This window comes from Heterocephalus glaber, unplaced genomic scaffold (genome assembly GCF_053883595.1).
Source record: "Heterocephalus glaber isolate CG9 unplaced genomic scaffold, H.glaber_assembly_v1.0 deba00001104, whole genome shotgun sequence".
Lineage (NCBI taxonomy): Eukaryota > Metazoa > Chordata > Mammalia > Rodentia > Bathyergidae > Heterocephalus > Heterocephalus glaber.
Window position 1 is genome coordinate 759,715 of NW_028258193.1, and position 16,158 is coordinate 775,872.

Genomic DNA, 16,158 nt, shown 5'->3' on the forward strand with positions numbered 1-16,158 from the left:
CCTCCGGCCTGACTGTGGTCACCCTGTGGGCGCCACACGGGTGCTGACCATGAGTCTCCAGGTTCAGTTTCCGAGCAGGTCTCTTGCTGTGTGTCTGAACCGCCGGAGAGGCTGAAACCGAGCCCTTCTTGTGGCTCCAGCTGACTTCTGACACATCCCTAAGAGGCCAGGATGAGACTGCCTGGAACGGTCTGTTTGAGGAACTGTTTGGAGAGAGTTACACTTTGAGTTCCCCAGGACTGTGCGACGGGCCCTGGCCGGCCTGTCCTCCCCGGGTGTCCTCTTCTGGGACCAAAGGGCAGAGGTGAGGGCGCTGGGAACTCAGAGCAGCCGTGGGGGGCGATGTGGGCACCATGAGTAGCACCGAGTTTCATGGGCAAAGATGGCATGAGTCGGCCACGGGTGTCCAGGAGACAGCCCTTCCTTTCTCGCTTAATTTTCACTCCCAGGAGCACACACCTGGCCTGAATCATGACAGGAGGCTCCAGCCTTCTCCAGTCAGGCGTGCTCTGAGGTGCATTTGCCCCAGAAGCGCCCCCAAGTCAAATGTGGCCCTCTAGGGTCTGATGCTGGGAAGCAGGGGCCGCCATGCACACTCACCAGCCTGACTCCCGGTGGCTGGAGAGCAGGTCTGGGCCGGACAGCCGCCTCCTCCCAGGAAGGGCTGACGCGGGAGGGGCCTGTCCGGATCGCGCTGTGTCCCAGCGTGTAATTTCCATTTGCTGAGGGAGTGAATGGTGCTTTCTCTGAGGTATCTGAGCCTCTGTGAACCGGCCCTGATAGTGAACGTGTAATCATGCATGTCACACGGCTTCTGAGTAGACCTCAGGCAGAAATCACGGCTGCAGACAGAGATGCCAAGGTCTTGATGCCTGTGTTTCCAGAACTTCTGCATTGTGTTCTCCACAGCTCACTGCTTTGTGAAAGCCACTGATTTTTGAGTTTGCTTTCAGTGTCTTATTTAACTTTAAAATCTAATTAGAATTCAGTTATTCAATTGAATGAATGACCCTGCACATTGCGCACCAGTTGACCATGGCCTGTGCTGTCTGTGTGTCTGCTGGTCCTTGTGTGTGTCCCGTCTGCCCAGGGGACCCACACACAGCTCCCTCCTGCTCTGTCCCATTGCTTGTTTCCAGGGTGTCCCCGAAACAGGTGCAACCCTTTCCGGAAGGGGCCACACCCCCTGCTTCACCTCCTTAGCTGAGCCCGCATCACCTGCCCCAGCCACCCCTGTGGCTGGCTGTGTCCAGCTCTGCCAGATGGTTACGGCATCTGGAACATGCTCCCTCGGAGTCCCCACCTTACTGTGTGGTAACTGATCCGTCTGGCAGCATCGGCCTGTCCTCAGGGATGCTTAGCTTTACAGCTTAATAATCGGTGGAAACTGCTTTTAAATTGCTGACTTGTTGATTGATCAGTAGGTGTGGGGTTAAACCTGGGACTAAGACCGTCACCTGATTATCTCATTATTTGGGGAAGCTCAATGAGTAGATTCTATTCCCAGCCCATCAATAATAAAATTTACTCCTTATTTTGAAATCAAAACAAGGATAAATTGCGGCGGTGGTGATATTAGCAGACAGTAAATACTGAAGGGCTCACTTTGCGCCAGGAATAATTTTCCTTTATGCAGAAACTGTTTTCAGTGTACAAATTGCTTTTCATATTAAAAATTAACATATGTTCCCTGAAATTTTCACTTCCGTTCTCTCCCTTACCTAACCTTCAAGACCCCAGTACTATTACGATTCCTTCCCAGGAACAACTTCTAAGACCCTACCGTTGATCCTTCTAAGCGGCTGCTGTGTCTGTAGCTACACTTAGCCAGAGTGTCACAGTCCCGTCCTTACCACAAGTCCCCTCGAGTGATGTTCGGCACCCACCGGCACACTGAAGAGTGCACATTGGAAATGAAAAACAGATGCGATCCGCTGCCCTTTTCTCCTGCGATTTATATTTGCCAGTTTGGTATCTTCCACCTGAGCACGCGACTGCTGAGTGATATGGATCGTACTCACCTGTGTTCCTCAGCCCATGCCATCAGGCTCCGGGCCTGCCGTGGTGGTTCCTTTCTCACAGCTCACTTGGGTGGTCGCGTCACGCACACAGGCGACACGCCACAGTCATGCGGTCGTGCCCTTGTGCTCATCCAGTCCCGCTGTGTCATGTAGTCACCTTATCGTGTAGTCCCACTGTGGTCGTGTTGTCACACAGCGCCTTGTGGTCCTGCGCTGGTGCAGTCACAGAGCCACACAGCCTGGCCATCCAGTGTCACGTGGTCACGGTGTGCTGGGCCCAGCTGCAGTGTCGCACTGAGTGCCTGGAGGGGTTTGGCGTCCGTGAGATCCTGGCCAGCTCTGCTTCTAGGGCAGAGAGAGTCACAGCCTTGGGTTCACAGGGACCCGGCTCCTTGAGCTCCTGTGCACAGGTGGCCTGATGTTGTATGCTGCCCGTTGGCGTGGAACCCTGGATGGGAGCACAGCTGAGCCTCTACCCTCTACGGGTCCTTGGGACTTGGTAGAGGGAGCTTTGCTGAGCTTTGCTCCTCTGTCACTGCCCCAGCTGCAGGGAGGCAGGGCGTAGGAGGCAGAAACCATCACAGCAGCTCAGTGCAGGCCCAGCAGCCCTGCAGAGCCACATAGTGGGCCTCCCACTTGGTCTGGATCTGGAGAAGCCTCAGGAGACGGGCTTCTCTCAGGGGCCTTGAGTGGACCTCACCAGGGTCCTGGGCAGGGGGCCTCGTCCTGGTCACCCACACCTGGCAGCCACCCCTGCCCCCCACCCTGCTGCTGTGCAACGGCACTGGGCAGAGCTGCCACTTGGGCGGCACGGACGCTGTGGACATTGCTCCATGCAAAGCAGAGGTTGCCACTGTGAGAGTGTGCCCACACGAGAGGGGAGTTCCTGCCGTGGACACCAGATGCGCCCCCTTGTGGAGACTGCGATGAGCTGACACGTTTGCTTGAAGAGAGCAGTGAAATGCTTGCACCCCTGGTTTTGAACTCGGGATTGAGCTGATTCCTGCAGAGCAGATATAGATGGCACATCTGCAAAGTCACCAGGAGGTTTCTCTACCTGTATCAGTTAGCATAAATTAGCACGGTTGCCTCCTAATGTAAAGGAGAGGGGAATCCCCTGTGCACCCAGGTCATCTCTGTCCACATCCTGGGAGGGTTGTGATTACAGATTCACCTGTTTGCTGGGCCCTGGGGAGTGCAGTGTGCATCGTACCGGGGTCCTGTGGACAGGGATAATGCTGGGACCTCAGCATGGAGGGCCACGGAAGGACCAGTGTCCCTTGTCTCAGGGACGCAGGGCTGGCAGGGCAGAAACAGGCATTTACTAAGCTCCAGAGCCATGCGGGCCACCTTGGCCTGGCCGAGTGCATGGCATTTTGTCACAGGCTTCGGCTCAGCCTCCTGGATGAGGTCAGAGCAAAACCTGGCTGTGGGCTTTCACATCCTGCACCAAGCTAGGCGCCAGCCACTGCCTGCTGTTGCAGCTCTGTAGGGCAGTAGGCTGCATAGTGTGTGTGAAGTCCTCATTTTTATCATGAGTCATGGCCGAAATAGAGCACCATCAGCCACCACTGACTCTAGAGTCTCCGAGTCACAGAGCAGTTAAGACTTGCAAAGAGCTCACCAGGAACAGGGCTGGATACCGGGCAGGCGCTCCTCAGCATCGCCCTGGTTACCTGCGCTCCCCCGGGACCTGCCTTCGTCCTCACAGCTCTGCTCTCGGCCCTCATCCCCTCTGCCCACTGTCTGGGAGGCCAGTGCCTCCAGGCTGCTCCCTGAGAGAGCCAGGCACCATGGAGGAGGCACAGTGCAGACCCTGAGTGACTTGAGTGGGCTGACAGCCACCGCCTTCCTGTTCCTCCCACTGCCCCAGTATGTGCTGACTGGTGAGCTCCTCAGCTTCATGTCAGCTTAGAATGCGGAAAGGCTTATTCTGGCTCCGGGTTTCCAAGTTGCAGAATCTGGGTCCACAGTCACTTGGCTCTATTGCTCTTGGCCTGTGGGAGGCTGCACATCATGGTGGGAACAGTGTTCGCCGCACCTTAGCCAGGGAGCAGGGAGAGACAGCAAGGGGTGGGGTACTGAGATCCCCCAGGCCACAGCCACAGGGACCTCACTTCCCGCAGAGGCTGCCCTAGGTCTCAGCTGTGCCGCAGGCTGGGGCCAGGCCTCCACTCCGGCCTCGGGGGACACCCCAGCTCCCAGGGATGGCACTGAGCCTCCTGCGTCCATCTCCGTACCACGGGATATGCCCCAGTGTCAGGACAACTCCTGATGACGTCTTTCGATCCCATTCAAGCCATGCTTGCTGCAGATTTCCCATTTTTGCCAGGGTTTCAGCTTTTCCTCTCTGTGCTCCTCTTCCCGTTAGCCGTGGTCTTGGTCTCAAGTCCTGGCCCTCGGGGCTGCCTGCCAACGCCGTGCCCCTCCTGTGAGTTTCCCACGCCAAGGAGCCGTGGATTGCATGCATTTCCCTTCAGCATTCCGAGGGCAGAGCCCAGGAGATGACGGGCCCGGGGGCCCCATCAAGGAGAGAGTTTTGGTGATACATTAGCAGAGCTTCCGTGGGGATGTCCATGACGGTGAGCAGGTGCTTTGTGTAGACAGTGCTGGGACCTGGGCCTGCCCTCTCTCCGGCCCCAGCCTCCTGCCTGTGCCTGTACTTCCTGCTGCCCAGTCCGCTCTGGTGGGGACCTCAGGGTCCTCGGGCTGCCTCAGCTCTGTGGGTGTGGGTGCTCATCTTCCAGCTGCCCCACCCACCTCCCCAGGACCCTGATGTGGACAGTAGGCACAGAGAGGGAGCCAGGACTTGGAGGCTGTCACCTTCAAGAGGGAACATCACCCATGGGGTTGGCAGGCCCCACGAACAGGACTGAGGCCCTGGGTGCAGAGTTTAAAACACAAGTCTGCTAGTGATGACACTGCTGACCCGGGGGTGTGACCGGGTGGATGGAAGGGGCAGATGTGTCCCTCATGCCCTCCACGGTGCCGCCCCTTCCCTCCTGGAGACCCAGCCCAGGGATCCTCAGGTGCCCCTGAGATTGTTCACTCTCTGTCATTCTCCCTCCCCCAGGGTGCGTTTGCAGAACCTCGCCGTGTCCCCTGAAAATTCCTCAGCTGTATCCAGTGGCTGTTGTGGCCTGTGTAGGGAAAAGCATTGTCAAATGTCCCCAGCAGCAATGACTTTCATTCCTGGGTCCTCAGCTCAAAGCACACAGGATGACAGTTCCCTACACTCTTGCCAGAAATGCAGTATTATCTAAAGGACGAGGCCCAGTTGTGTTAATGATTCCGCTGGAAATGGGATTTGCTGAAGACCTGTGACTACGGATATTAGGACACTGGGCAGAGCTCCTGTCCTGAGGCCTCTGAGCAAGCGTGGACACATAGATGTGAACTCAACAGGTCGGCCTGTGTACCTGTGGTGGAGCTTCAATCTGTGGACAGAGATGGCTGCCGGGGTCGGGGTCAAGGCAGATTCTGGGAGCACACGAAGGGTGCAGAGCACGGTGAGGGGTTTGTGCCCCCTGGAGAGCAGCATGGTGCTGATTTCTAGCTGGCAAGGGCAGGGAGCTGGCCGAGGTGGGCACATGCAGGCCCCACGCCAAGCTGGCCCCTGGTCCTTGGAGGTCCAGCGTCTGTCTTGGGGCCTTGACTATCATGTAGGTATGCGTGGCACTGTCTTTCTGAGCCTCATGCATTGCTTTGTGGTCAGGAGTAGGAACTTCCTAATAAAGCCGTGTGGAGGGCTCCCTTCCCACAGCTCCAGGTGCCCCACTGGGTGAGGCACTGGGGCACGGCAGCAGCCCAGGGCAGCATGTGGTTCTGTCTGGATCCACAGCCCTGGTCACCTCCTAGCACTGTTTCTGGGTGACTTGCAGGTCTAGTGTTCCTGTCTGAAGCAGCTATGCCTAGTGCATGCGTTCCGAAGGCTTCCTGCCGTCCTCCCTGTTTCTGGGTCTGGTGGGTTTGTGGGGCTGCCTGCAAGTGCAGTTGTGGACCCTGACACCCACTCCCTATTTCTGCTGTGGGAACATGTGTGAATGCCACACCATGCGCATGGTTTTCCCCTCAGACTCGTGCTCTCTAATGTGTGTCTAGGGGCACATGGAGGCTGCCCATCCTCTGCAGCTGTGTCAGCCTAGGGAGCTGGGCACAAAGCTCAGTGCTGCTGGCTGCCACCTTCTGGTCCTCCGGGGAGGCCCCCAGCTTCCTGGCCTATAGCTGCAGGAAGAGGGGTCCTGTGTGTTTCAGCTAGCTTGGGAGCAGGAGCTGCTCCAGTACCGTTGGTGACAGGACATGTGCTTGTGCCTAAGTCCCTCCCACAGGACCTCTCCCCGGGACCTCGAAGGGGAAGGGCCCTGCACTTTCAGATCGCGAGACCTCATATACAGGGGTTCCCACTCATGGACTCTGAGACCTCACATGCTCCCTCTCGGGTCCTCACAACATAACGTCTGTCATATCCCACTCCCTTCTGGCCTTCTCCAGGTGTCCCTGTCACCCCCAACCCCCTAACCTGTGTGTCTTGTGCCCTGCTCCCTTGGACACACTGTTGCCTCTGATGTTTCTTTCCAATGAAACCCTCCTTGTCCTCCAGCCCCGCCCACGTGGTGGTCCCTGGCAACTTCGCTGTCCTGGTGATGAAGGTGTGCTGGCCTCTGAGCTGCTGGTGCAGCCTGGCAGCATCCATGCCTGTATGGGTCCCCCACTGCCCAGAGTGGAGTCCACAGGGCTGGGCAGCTGCCTCCTGGAGCCGTCCCCACCTTCTGCCCTGAGGTCTGGAGACCACCCCACGCCCACCCTGTGCCCTGCCCACTGTGTGCCCTGGGGATCTCCCTGTGTGTAACTGACAGTCATAAGCACCATGACCTCAGCATTGCTGTCGTTCTACCCAGCCAGATACAGTCATGGACCATTTGTGGGAACTCAATCAATATTTGTATATTTTAGTGTTTTTACTGAAACAAAATACACTTTTTTCATAGTTTTTATCCTGGAAAGGAGATATAACAGAGTTGCAGTTGAAGTAAAGGTTTAAATATTGAAATGGAGGGGTGACATACTTGGTCTGCACGCCTTGCGTGTGAGCCATGTGCAGTTGTGAAAGTGTGCACAGGGCAGTGAGACCATTACTGTAACCAGGCATGACCGTGAGGCATGTGTCAGATGCGCTGGGCAGGGCCTGGCTGTTCCCCCAAGCTCCTGGGCTAACACTTCTCCTCTCTTCTGTTGCAGAGTCGCAGTGCACCCTCTGCGGGGAGCCAGAAGGTGAGTACCCTGGTCCCTCACCTGCACAGGTGGGTGGACACACTTGTGCTCACGGTGGAATTGATGGTGAGGGCCTGCTGGGAATGCTAGAGAGTGTTGAGGCTGCAGTGTCTGTGGGAAAAGTGAATAACCCACAGCAGCATTGAGTGTTAGGTGTGAGGAGTTCATCTCTAAGGAAAAATCAACATTAGAGCCAAATTGCAGGTTTCTCTTCTTGTTGTTTGGAATTTACAGATTTTGGCCAGTATTCTCTGACTGCTTTAGCGAGTTTCTGTGACTGCATGTTCTGGGACATGGAGAGATGATTCCTGGTCACTGGCAGTGACTGAGCATGGAGGGTGTGCGGTGCCTCGCTGGCCTCAGTCGGGGTGAATGACCAGCCACGTGTGTCGGGTTGTTTCATCCAGAGCTGCAGCTGCCTAAGATGCATTTAAATGTGGAGCTCCCAAGCTGGTCGCTTGTTAATGCTGTTCCAAAATGGTCAAAGCAAATTTATGCAGCCTTTTCCTTGGTGTGCTGAGGAAGAATAAGGAAAGGATGGCAAATACCTGGCTCCTCTTAGTGGGTAACCCAGGGCCCACTGGGTTTGGACTCTGTAGTCTGCTTTCAGCAGAAGGAGGCAGATTGGCTAGAAAGCCAGTGAACCTCAAGCTGGGGAGACAAGTGAGCCCTGGGGTCAGAGTCAACCAATCCCAGTGTTGGGGGCCTGGGGTCCATGCCCCAGGAGCTGGGCTGTGGACTGCGTGTGGCTCGGGCTGAAAACATAAGTACAGCTCCACTTGGAGACTCTGCCAACACTCAGTCTCCTCAGCTTAGGGGTAGCTGCATTTGATGAGGTTTTGGGGGTTCTTCCTGTGTGGTTGAATCAATGAAGGGCAGAGACACGGCCACAATCCATCCCTGGCCTTGCCTTCTAAAGCATCGGGCTCTGCGCCTGGTGTTCCCAAGGACACAGAGAGATGTGTCTCCCAGCCAGGGCCTGGTGGCTGTCTCTGGACACATGGGACGTCCTCCTCTGGGGTCCGTGATGGCCTGCACCTGTCTAGTGTGCTCTGGACACTTGAGAGTTTGTTATTTCCTGTCGCTGTGGCTTTCCGTTGTTGTCTGCTCTGGCTTTGTGCGTGGCTGTGCACTCTTGTTGGAAGCTCCTAGGGAGCTGTGTGTGGGGTCTCCAGAGCAGGGTGAGCACAAGCCCATGCTTTCATCTGCGTGTTTCTAATGGCCCAGCTCTGTCCTCTGAACCGGCTGTGTTGTGTGTCTGCCACCGCTGCTGCGTGCTCCCTGCCACTGTCCCCCAGCATGGGGCTGGCTGGGTGAGGCCTCCGTGGAGGGGATAGACCCCACCGTATTCCTGGAGTGTGGACGCTGCTGTGTCCGTGACCGTGACCGTGACCATCCCGGGTGGCAGACAGTCTGAGTGGGGCCAGATCCACCAGACTGGCCTCAAATTGCCTAGGGGCCCTGCATGGTAAGAAACGGGTCCCCACTCAAGTGACGGGTGCAGCCCCAACAACTGGGGTCGCTGGGCCTCTGCACGGTGCTCCCTGAAGCCTGTGGTTTAGCTTCCATGTCACAGCGGTGTCCGATGTTCTGCCCACACCAAGTGCGGAAGTGGGAGATATGAGGGGACAGGCCTGCTCCTCACCACACCATCCTAAACTGGACCCCACACCAGAGGAACCCAGGGTGGGGGGCTGCAGGGGTGGGCAGGGTGGGCCTGCCCCTGCTCCAGGCTCCCCCAGCACCCCAGGGGTGCTGCCTCAGAATCGCTCCGAATCAGGACAGTGGGGTTGGGTCTCAGCTGTGCCTTCCTCCCCAGAAGCACCACCCTATGAATATTCATGCATTCTTAAATCATTTAAGCAATTAGTCTGAGTGTGTGCTGGCTGGTTGCAGCGCATGGAATCCGAAATCAGCTTTTTTGTTCGGCAATTTCTCCGGCAGCATCAGCCAGTTAACTCCTAACCAACCGCCCCTGCCAGGAGTGAGTGAGCTTGCTGGTCAGGCAGGCGGGCTGAGCTGGGTGGGAGCTTCTCTCCCTCCTCAGGAAGCTAGCAGCTCTCAGGCTGAGCCAGCCAAGTGGAAACACCTATTTACATTTTAATGATCAGCTCTTTTGGAGAGAGCTAGTTCTTTGGACACAGATTGAATAATTAGCCTGTCTCAGGCGATAATATCTGTCAAGCAAATGAGGCTGGGAGCAGAGTGAAGTTCACAGGATCTTGGAGACCTCAGGTTCCACAGCTGCAGGTCCTTGTTGCGGTGGGGACTTTCTCAGAGAAAGTTTAATTGATATCGAATGTGGATCCCAGCCTCAGGGTGCCAGTGCTTGCAGTTTGTATGTGAAGTCTGGAGCCCAGGGAGGTGCAGGTGTCCGTGGACACGCTGTCCCTTCTCAGCCCTTTCCCCCTGGCAGGGGTGGAGAAGGCCCAGCCAGGGCTCTGGAGTGCAGGCGCCTGCAGCACTGCTGCTGGGTCTTAACCAGGACCCCATAGTCCCCGTGGGGTGGCTTCTACAGCAGTGTGCTGTACACCAGCCTATCCTGAACTACGTAGGCAGAGACAGGCTACCAGGAACACTGCCCACTGTTACAACTCCCAGGTTAGCACTGAGACAGCTGTCATCCTCTGAGTGCTCTTGTCAGCTTCCAGGCCCTGGACAGGACCCAGCAGCAGAGCCTTTTGTTAGTTTGTCTTCCTCCTTCGTGACAGACTCTGCTGATTTAATATAGGAAGATAATTTAAGAGTACATGGTCTTTTTCAAACTTCATTGGCAGGCGATGGCACAGGGAACAACGTGGACCTTAGGCTACAGTGCTAGCCACTGCACTTGTCTGTCTGTCTACATTTCTGATTCAATTTCCTCTCTCATAAGTAGGTTTTGTGTTGTGGGAAGATGCGTAAGGGTGCCTGGCTGGGTTAGGAGAACTTAGAAACCCATGGCTGTGCACTCGCCATGTCTTAGATCTACATGGTTCAGCCCAGTTAAACCAAGCAGCAGTCAGTTACTAGGGCAGGAGTTTGCACAGGACTCTGCTACGCTCAGCAGCAAATAGCCCTGGGTGGGCCTGAGAGCTTGGCCTCTGGCAGGTGGCCACCTTGAGCCTGGACGGCTACTGGGTGTTTGGGAAACATTGGTGATAGAAATTCCAGCACAAAAGCAAAATTCAGGTTGAAAAAATATCTTCAGAAGCTTAAGATAAAGTGTTTTCTTTGTAAATCTGTTTCTTTGTGTTTCTGTTTGTTTGCTTTGATCATTTAAAAACACACAAACTGCTCGGGGAATTTTGGAGTGACATACATAATCTTACATTTTAGTATAGATAGAAAGTACCTTCTCCCTTCGTAGTAATACATGTTTAAGAAATAATGAGCGGTTTTTCTAGTACTTAGTAGCTTTACATTCTTGATTTTTCTAAAGAAGAGAAATTCAAGATTTCCCCAAGGGACTCTGCACAAAGGGACCTCCAGACAACCGAGGATAAGGAGGCTGCTTGTGGGAACTCCAGAGCGCTTCCACGCCAGCCCTACCCTGCCCTGCCCACCCTGCCCAGCTGTCACAGGGCCCCAAGCCTGAGCTCCGCAGCCTGTCCTCCCGTCCTCCCTGGGGCTGCTTGGCCGTGTGAAGGACAGGGACGCAGCGGCTCTTCTGCCTTCTCAGTGTGGCTGCAGGAACCCAGGGTCCCTGGGAACAGGGTTCTCAGCCGGCAGCTGCTGTCTAGACCTTGGCGTGGTCTGTTTCTGGGTGGAAACTGGCAGCATCCCCTGGGGTAGACAGGCTAAGGGCTGTGATGAAGATGACCAGAGAGTGGGCAGACAGAGTGGCAGCAGAAGCTCGCCTGTCCCCCAGAACCCACAAAAATGCAGTGTGGCATAGAGTGAAATCCATTTCAGTGCACAGGTGAGCTTGAATGAAAAAAAAGCAAGGAATCCCCTGAGCCCTGAGAATCAAGAAAGAATCTTAAATCAGAGGACCAGCACCAGTTTGGGCGAGAAAGGAGCCCGGGAAGGACCAGGCTGCTCTGGAGCAGATACCCTCAAGATCGGAGGGGCCTAGTGACAGGCAGAGGCATCTAGTCATCAAAGTCACAGCCAGCGCGCTTCCCTGTCTGTGAGAAAAGGACGGGGAAACACTGGCCAGGGAGGTATAGAGCGGTCATCCCTCGCTGGGGCTGTGGGTCAAACACAGTGTCGCCCACACGGAACACAGCTCCAGGCACAGATGGGAGCTGTCAATCATGTGAAACATATTACAGTCAGAGCCCAAGAGCCCCAGAGTGGTGAGGGGCTCCTTCCCATGGGTCAGCCTACCTAGATAAACAGATGATGAAGCTTCAAGGGCGAGAGAAGACAAAGCCTTGGGAGAAGGAGCACTATGCCCCAGGAGCCATAGACCTGTGTGACATCAGGCAGTGTAAAATTATGGCATGCACTTCCCAAAGGCAAAGGAACCCGGATGGAATGAAAAGTGTGGACTGAAGTAAAACAGTAGCTAGGAATAAGATGAGTCATGAGAATTGACCAGTATTTGAATATTAGAAAGTGGGTCAGACAGAGCTGAAAAGAGAGTCAGCAGAAGGAAAAACAGTGTGAGGACATTTCCTAGAACTCTGCACAAAAATATAAAGCATAATGTGGAAGAAGAGTGAAATGCACAGCAAAAGGCTGCAGAACCACAGATGAGCTGAAGAGCATGAGAAAGAATGGGAAGGAGGGAGGAGCAGTGTGAGCCAAAGAAGCCTAGGCTGAGCCTCATCAGGGACTGAAGCAGTGAGTTGCCTCTTTGATCTAAATGTCCCCAGGACTGAAACCAAAGAAGTACAACATACTCCCACCTCCTAAAGTGAAAGTTCGAAGTGTGACACAAATAGATCGTCTTAAACTTAGCAGAGAAGACACAGCAGATGGGCTGTGAATTCCCATTGTAAGAATCCATGCCTTATGCTGAGACCATCAGAGGGTAAAGGGAGGCCACAGGCTCAGTGGGAAGCAGAATAAAAGTGGGGAGTACAGGGCTGCAGGGTGGAAATGCAACAACAGAATGTGTGGTAGAAATGACCCCAGCGTGTTTATAGATAAAGGCTTTATGTGTTGCTAATGTTCCAAGAAGCTATGGTGACCATATTCTTTAGAACAGACTCAACAAATGCAGTGGGAAAGATGACAGGAGATGCCAGGTCCCAAATCCTGCCTGAGACGCCCTTGTCTGTGGGCACAGGCTCCTGCCGGGGGCGCCGTTCTCCCTGAGCTGAGCAGGTGAGCTCTCAGGGCTCCTGGCCAGCCTCCAGTGGCCACTGTCTTTGGTCTGCTCAGGTGCTTGTGACATCCTAGGGGTTTGGTTTCGCTTAGCCTCCATCTTTTCATGCCTGTCGTGCAGGTGCAGTTTTAGCACCGCCCAAAGACTTGTACCTTTGCTGGAGGTATTTGCAGAAATTCAGGCCTGTCTGGGTCTCCAGGTGAAGGGACTCAGCTGGGCAATCAGAATCTCTGCTTCTCCTTCCTGGGTCCTGGGAGCCCGAGACAGGCCAGATCGAGGCATTCCCTTCCTGAAGTCTCTCAGGTGCCTGCGTCATTAGGATGAATCCCACTCTCAGAGTCTCCCTGCCTGGCCCTGTATGCCTTTCCAGCCTGCTTAGCTGGGTGTAAAACATGTGCCCCATGCTGATGCCCCACGGGCTCACCCAAGGCCCTGGGGGTCTGCACTTCCAGGGATTAGGGATAAGAGCAGACTGGGAGAATGGAGGAAGGGGGAACTGTGTGCACAAGTGTGTGCCTGTGTGTGCAAATTGAAGGTGCAGGGGTACACATCTGTGGCTTAGGAGGAGCTGTGTGCATGTGTTGTGGGCAAAGCGAAAGCATCAGAAATGCCTGGCCAGGGGCTGTGCACATCTCAGCAGGCACTGCATTTACACGCAGCAGGAGAGGAGACAGTTCCTGTTTGTGTATTGAAGCAGCCCAGTCCAAGGGAGGCTTCCGGGTCAGCTCAGACACCTCTTCCCAGACTGAGCCTCTGTGTGCTCTCTGTCGGAGGTGTTGTCCACCCCATGGTGCAGCCCACAGCCTGGGGGAGCCTCTGCATGGCCCTCCCGGACTTCTTCCTCTGCAGGTACCTGTTGGAGCATAACCCTAACGTGTGTCATCCCCCAAATACAGGTTTTTTGTGAACTTGCCGCACAGGAAGACTGCCTTTCTCCTGTCCAATCCCACAGTGCCCAGCTCAGTCCCTTCTGTTCACAGCTGTGTATTTGTGAACCAAAGCGGGCTGTGAGCTTCCTGGTCCTGTTACCCACCAAGGTGGTTTTGTAAACACTACATTTAGAATCAGAGGTGAAGCACAGCAATTGAATATGGAAGCTGCAGTGAAAGAGGGTGAATTACACGTACCATCTGGTGTCTGAGACTTGGGACAATTATGCATTTATGCAGAATGATATAAAATGCACAGATGAGGCCTGATCTGCACATTTCTTTCTTTTTTTAAGAATAATATCCAAAGATTCAGACATCCAGCTGGCACCAAAACAATTCTACCTCATTGATTTGCTCAGGAATAAATAAGTCTTTTATTCTGTGGTCGCTGGATAATTTAAATATCAAACCTTGGTTTTAGTGTGCTTAGATAAAGCACTGTCTCTCTTCTTGCTGCTATATCTCTGTCTGTTTGATGCATTTTGATGGATATTTAGGGACTATGCGCCAAATAAATGCAATGGGATGTTAGCAAGAGCGACATTAGAATTATCTCCTGTAATCCATAATGAGCTCCTTTACAGTACTATAGACAGTGGCCAAAGAAAGGAATTTAGCACAGAGCCGAGTGCAGCATTCGCCCTTCATGTCAGCTCACCACTGGGAAAGGAACCCAGGTGTCATCACCTCATCGTGGTATAGAAGCCCAGTCCAGCATCTTCTGTCCATCGGCTCCAAGCTGCGCTTCCTGAAGAGGATTGCCAGGGTCATGGTGTTTCCTGAGAATGAACTATCTTCAGAAACTAAGTTATCTTCACTTACAACTTGTTTTCCTTTCATTTTCAATCTTGTACCTGATGTTGTCCACTGGCAAATGTTTCAGAGTCATTTTGGGGTCTCAGTCAACTTGCCAGGTGCCAAGAGGCTTTCAAAGACATGGAAGCTTTTCTGCAGCTGTCATGGTTTAGACTTAAATAGGTACTGAAGTCTGGACTTGGAAGGTGACTGGATCTCGGATTCACCCACAGATGGATTCATAGCTGAGCTTGCTGTAAGGGTGGGGCCTGGTTGGAGGAGGTCACTGGAGTATGACCTGGAAGGGAGGATTTTTGGCCCTGGCTCCTCCTTTCTCTCTCTGCTTCCTGGCTGCCGTGGATTGGGCACCTTTTACTCCACTGTGCCTCTCTGCCATACTGCTTCTACCTTGAAGCCAGCTGACTGTGGCCTGAATCTGCGAGCCCAAATGAACCTCTCCTCCTTAAGATGTGGGTATCAGGTATTGTGTCCCACTGGTAGGACAGACCTCCAGATTTCAGGTCTGTCTGCTGCAGGGAGCCGAGGCCGTCCTCCTCTGTGTCCACCTGAGTGTGGACCCTGACCATGACCTGTGAGCCTCTGCTTCAAGGAATGGCTTCTTCTCAGACACTGCAGAAGGCAGGGGAGCCAGTTTCTCAAAATTTCCAAGTTATAATCAGGAATCATCCATTTCCTGTCATTTAGATTCGAGGAATTGGTCATATCTTCATGAAATCCGTGGCAATTAGATTTGGAAGAAACCTTACCAACTCAAATGGCAAATTATTAATTACACTAAATCACAAATCTCCAGGGAAGAAGGAGAAGGAGAAGGAGAAGGAAGAAGAGGAAGAGGAAGAAGAAGAAGGAGGAGGAGGAGGAAGAAGAGGAGGAGGAGGAGGAGGAAGAAGAAGAGGAAGAAGAAGAGAAGGAGGAAATAAATGAGGACACAGGATTAGAACCAAATGGGTTTGGGTAGAATCTGACCTCCCCTCATTACTGCAGGCCTAGTCTGTGCCATCCCTGAGTCTCCTGTCCTTGTCAGCAAAGGAGAACAGAACCTGTGCTCCAAGGCAGTGCTGGAAATTGGGATGTTCATCATAACGCTTGGGACAGAGTGGGAGTCAGGACGTCTGCATTTTATTTTGTTATCAACTTCTTTGTTCGTGTGCTGATTATCTAATTCCTCTGTTTTTATTCCAAGTCTCTTTCTCAGACATTATTCTAGGAGTCGAGCAAGTATAGAAATAAACAAGATAGTTCTGTGTCTAAAGAAAATCTGAGAATCAAGTGGGTTAGCTGTGAAAGAGTTGTAAATAAGACACAGTTGTATTGTAATGATTATTAATCTGTTTTTTAAGTGCTTCCCGAATACAGAAGTTGGGGCTCACAGGTAGAGTCTGGATGAGGTTTGTCATGTCTTCTACAGGCTTAGATGGGGACAGTGTGACAGATAGGGTGGTTCTTTGACACTCAGTGCTCCTGTAGGAAGTCACTGTGGATACCTGAACCCTCGGCCTCTCAGGACAATCTGCCTTCCAGACAAAAGATAACAGAGATCACGTTTATGTGTTTCCACACACACATGCACACAGTACACACAGAGGAACGTTGCTCCCCCGAAACAAGCAACACTGTTACTGCAGCAATGTAGAGTGCCCTGGAGGACTGTGTGTAACCTAAGCAGGTGCAGAAAGGTGCCCACCGCCTGCACTGCCATGGGGGAATGGGGAGTGGAGCTAGGGGCACACACTGGGATGGAGGCTCAGTTCTGGGGTCTGGTGCAGCGGGTGCTGACAGCACCTGAGTGGCAGTGAGGAGGCAGTGGGCGAGCTAGCCAGCTGGGCTGTGGTCGGCACCGCCCGTAGTGGTCAGGAGGCAT

General features: G+C 53.7%; 1 protein-coding gene across 9 annotated transcripts in view; it reads left to right on the forward strand.

Moving 5' to 3' along the window:
- The window catches only part of Dlgap2 (DLG associated protein 2), a 520,842-nt gene that overhangs the window by 305,336 nt on the left and 199,348 nt on the right, over positions 1-16,158 (forward strand). For all 9 annotated transcript variants that reach the window (XM_004869559.3, XM_087210079.1, XM_013067367.3 and 6 more), the window contains one exon: positions 7,260-7,292. In XM_004869559.3, coding sequence (XP_004869616.2) covers positions 7,260-7,292 — 33 coding nt within the window. The remainder of the gene's footprint in view (positions 1-7,259; positions 7,293-16,158) is intronic.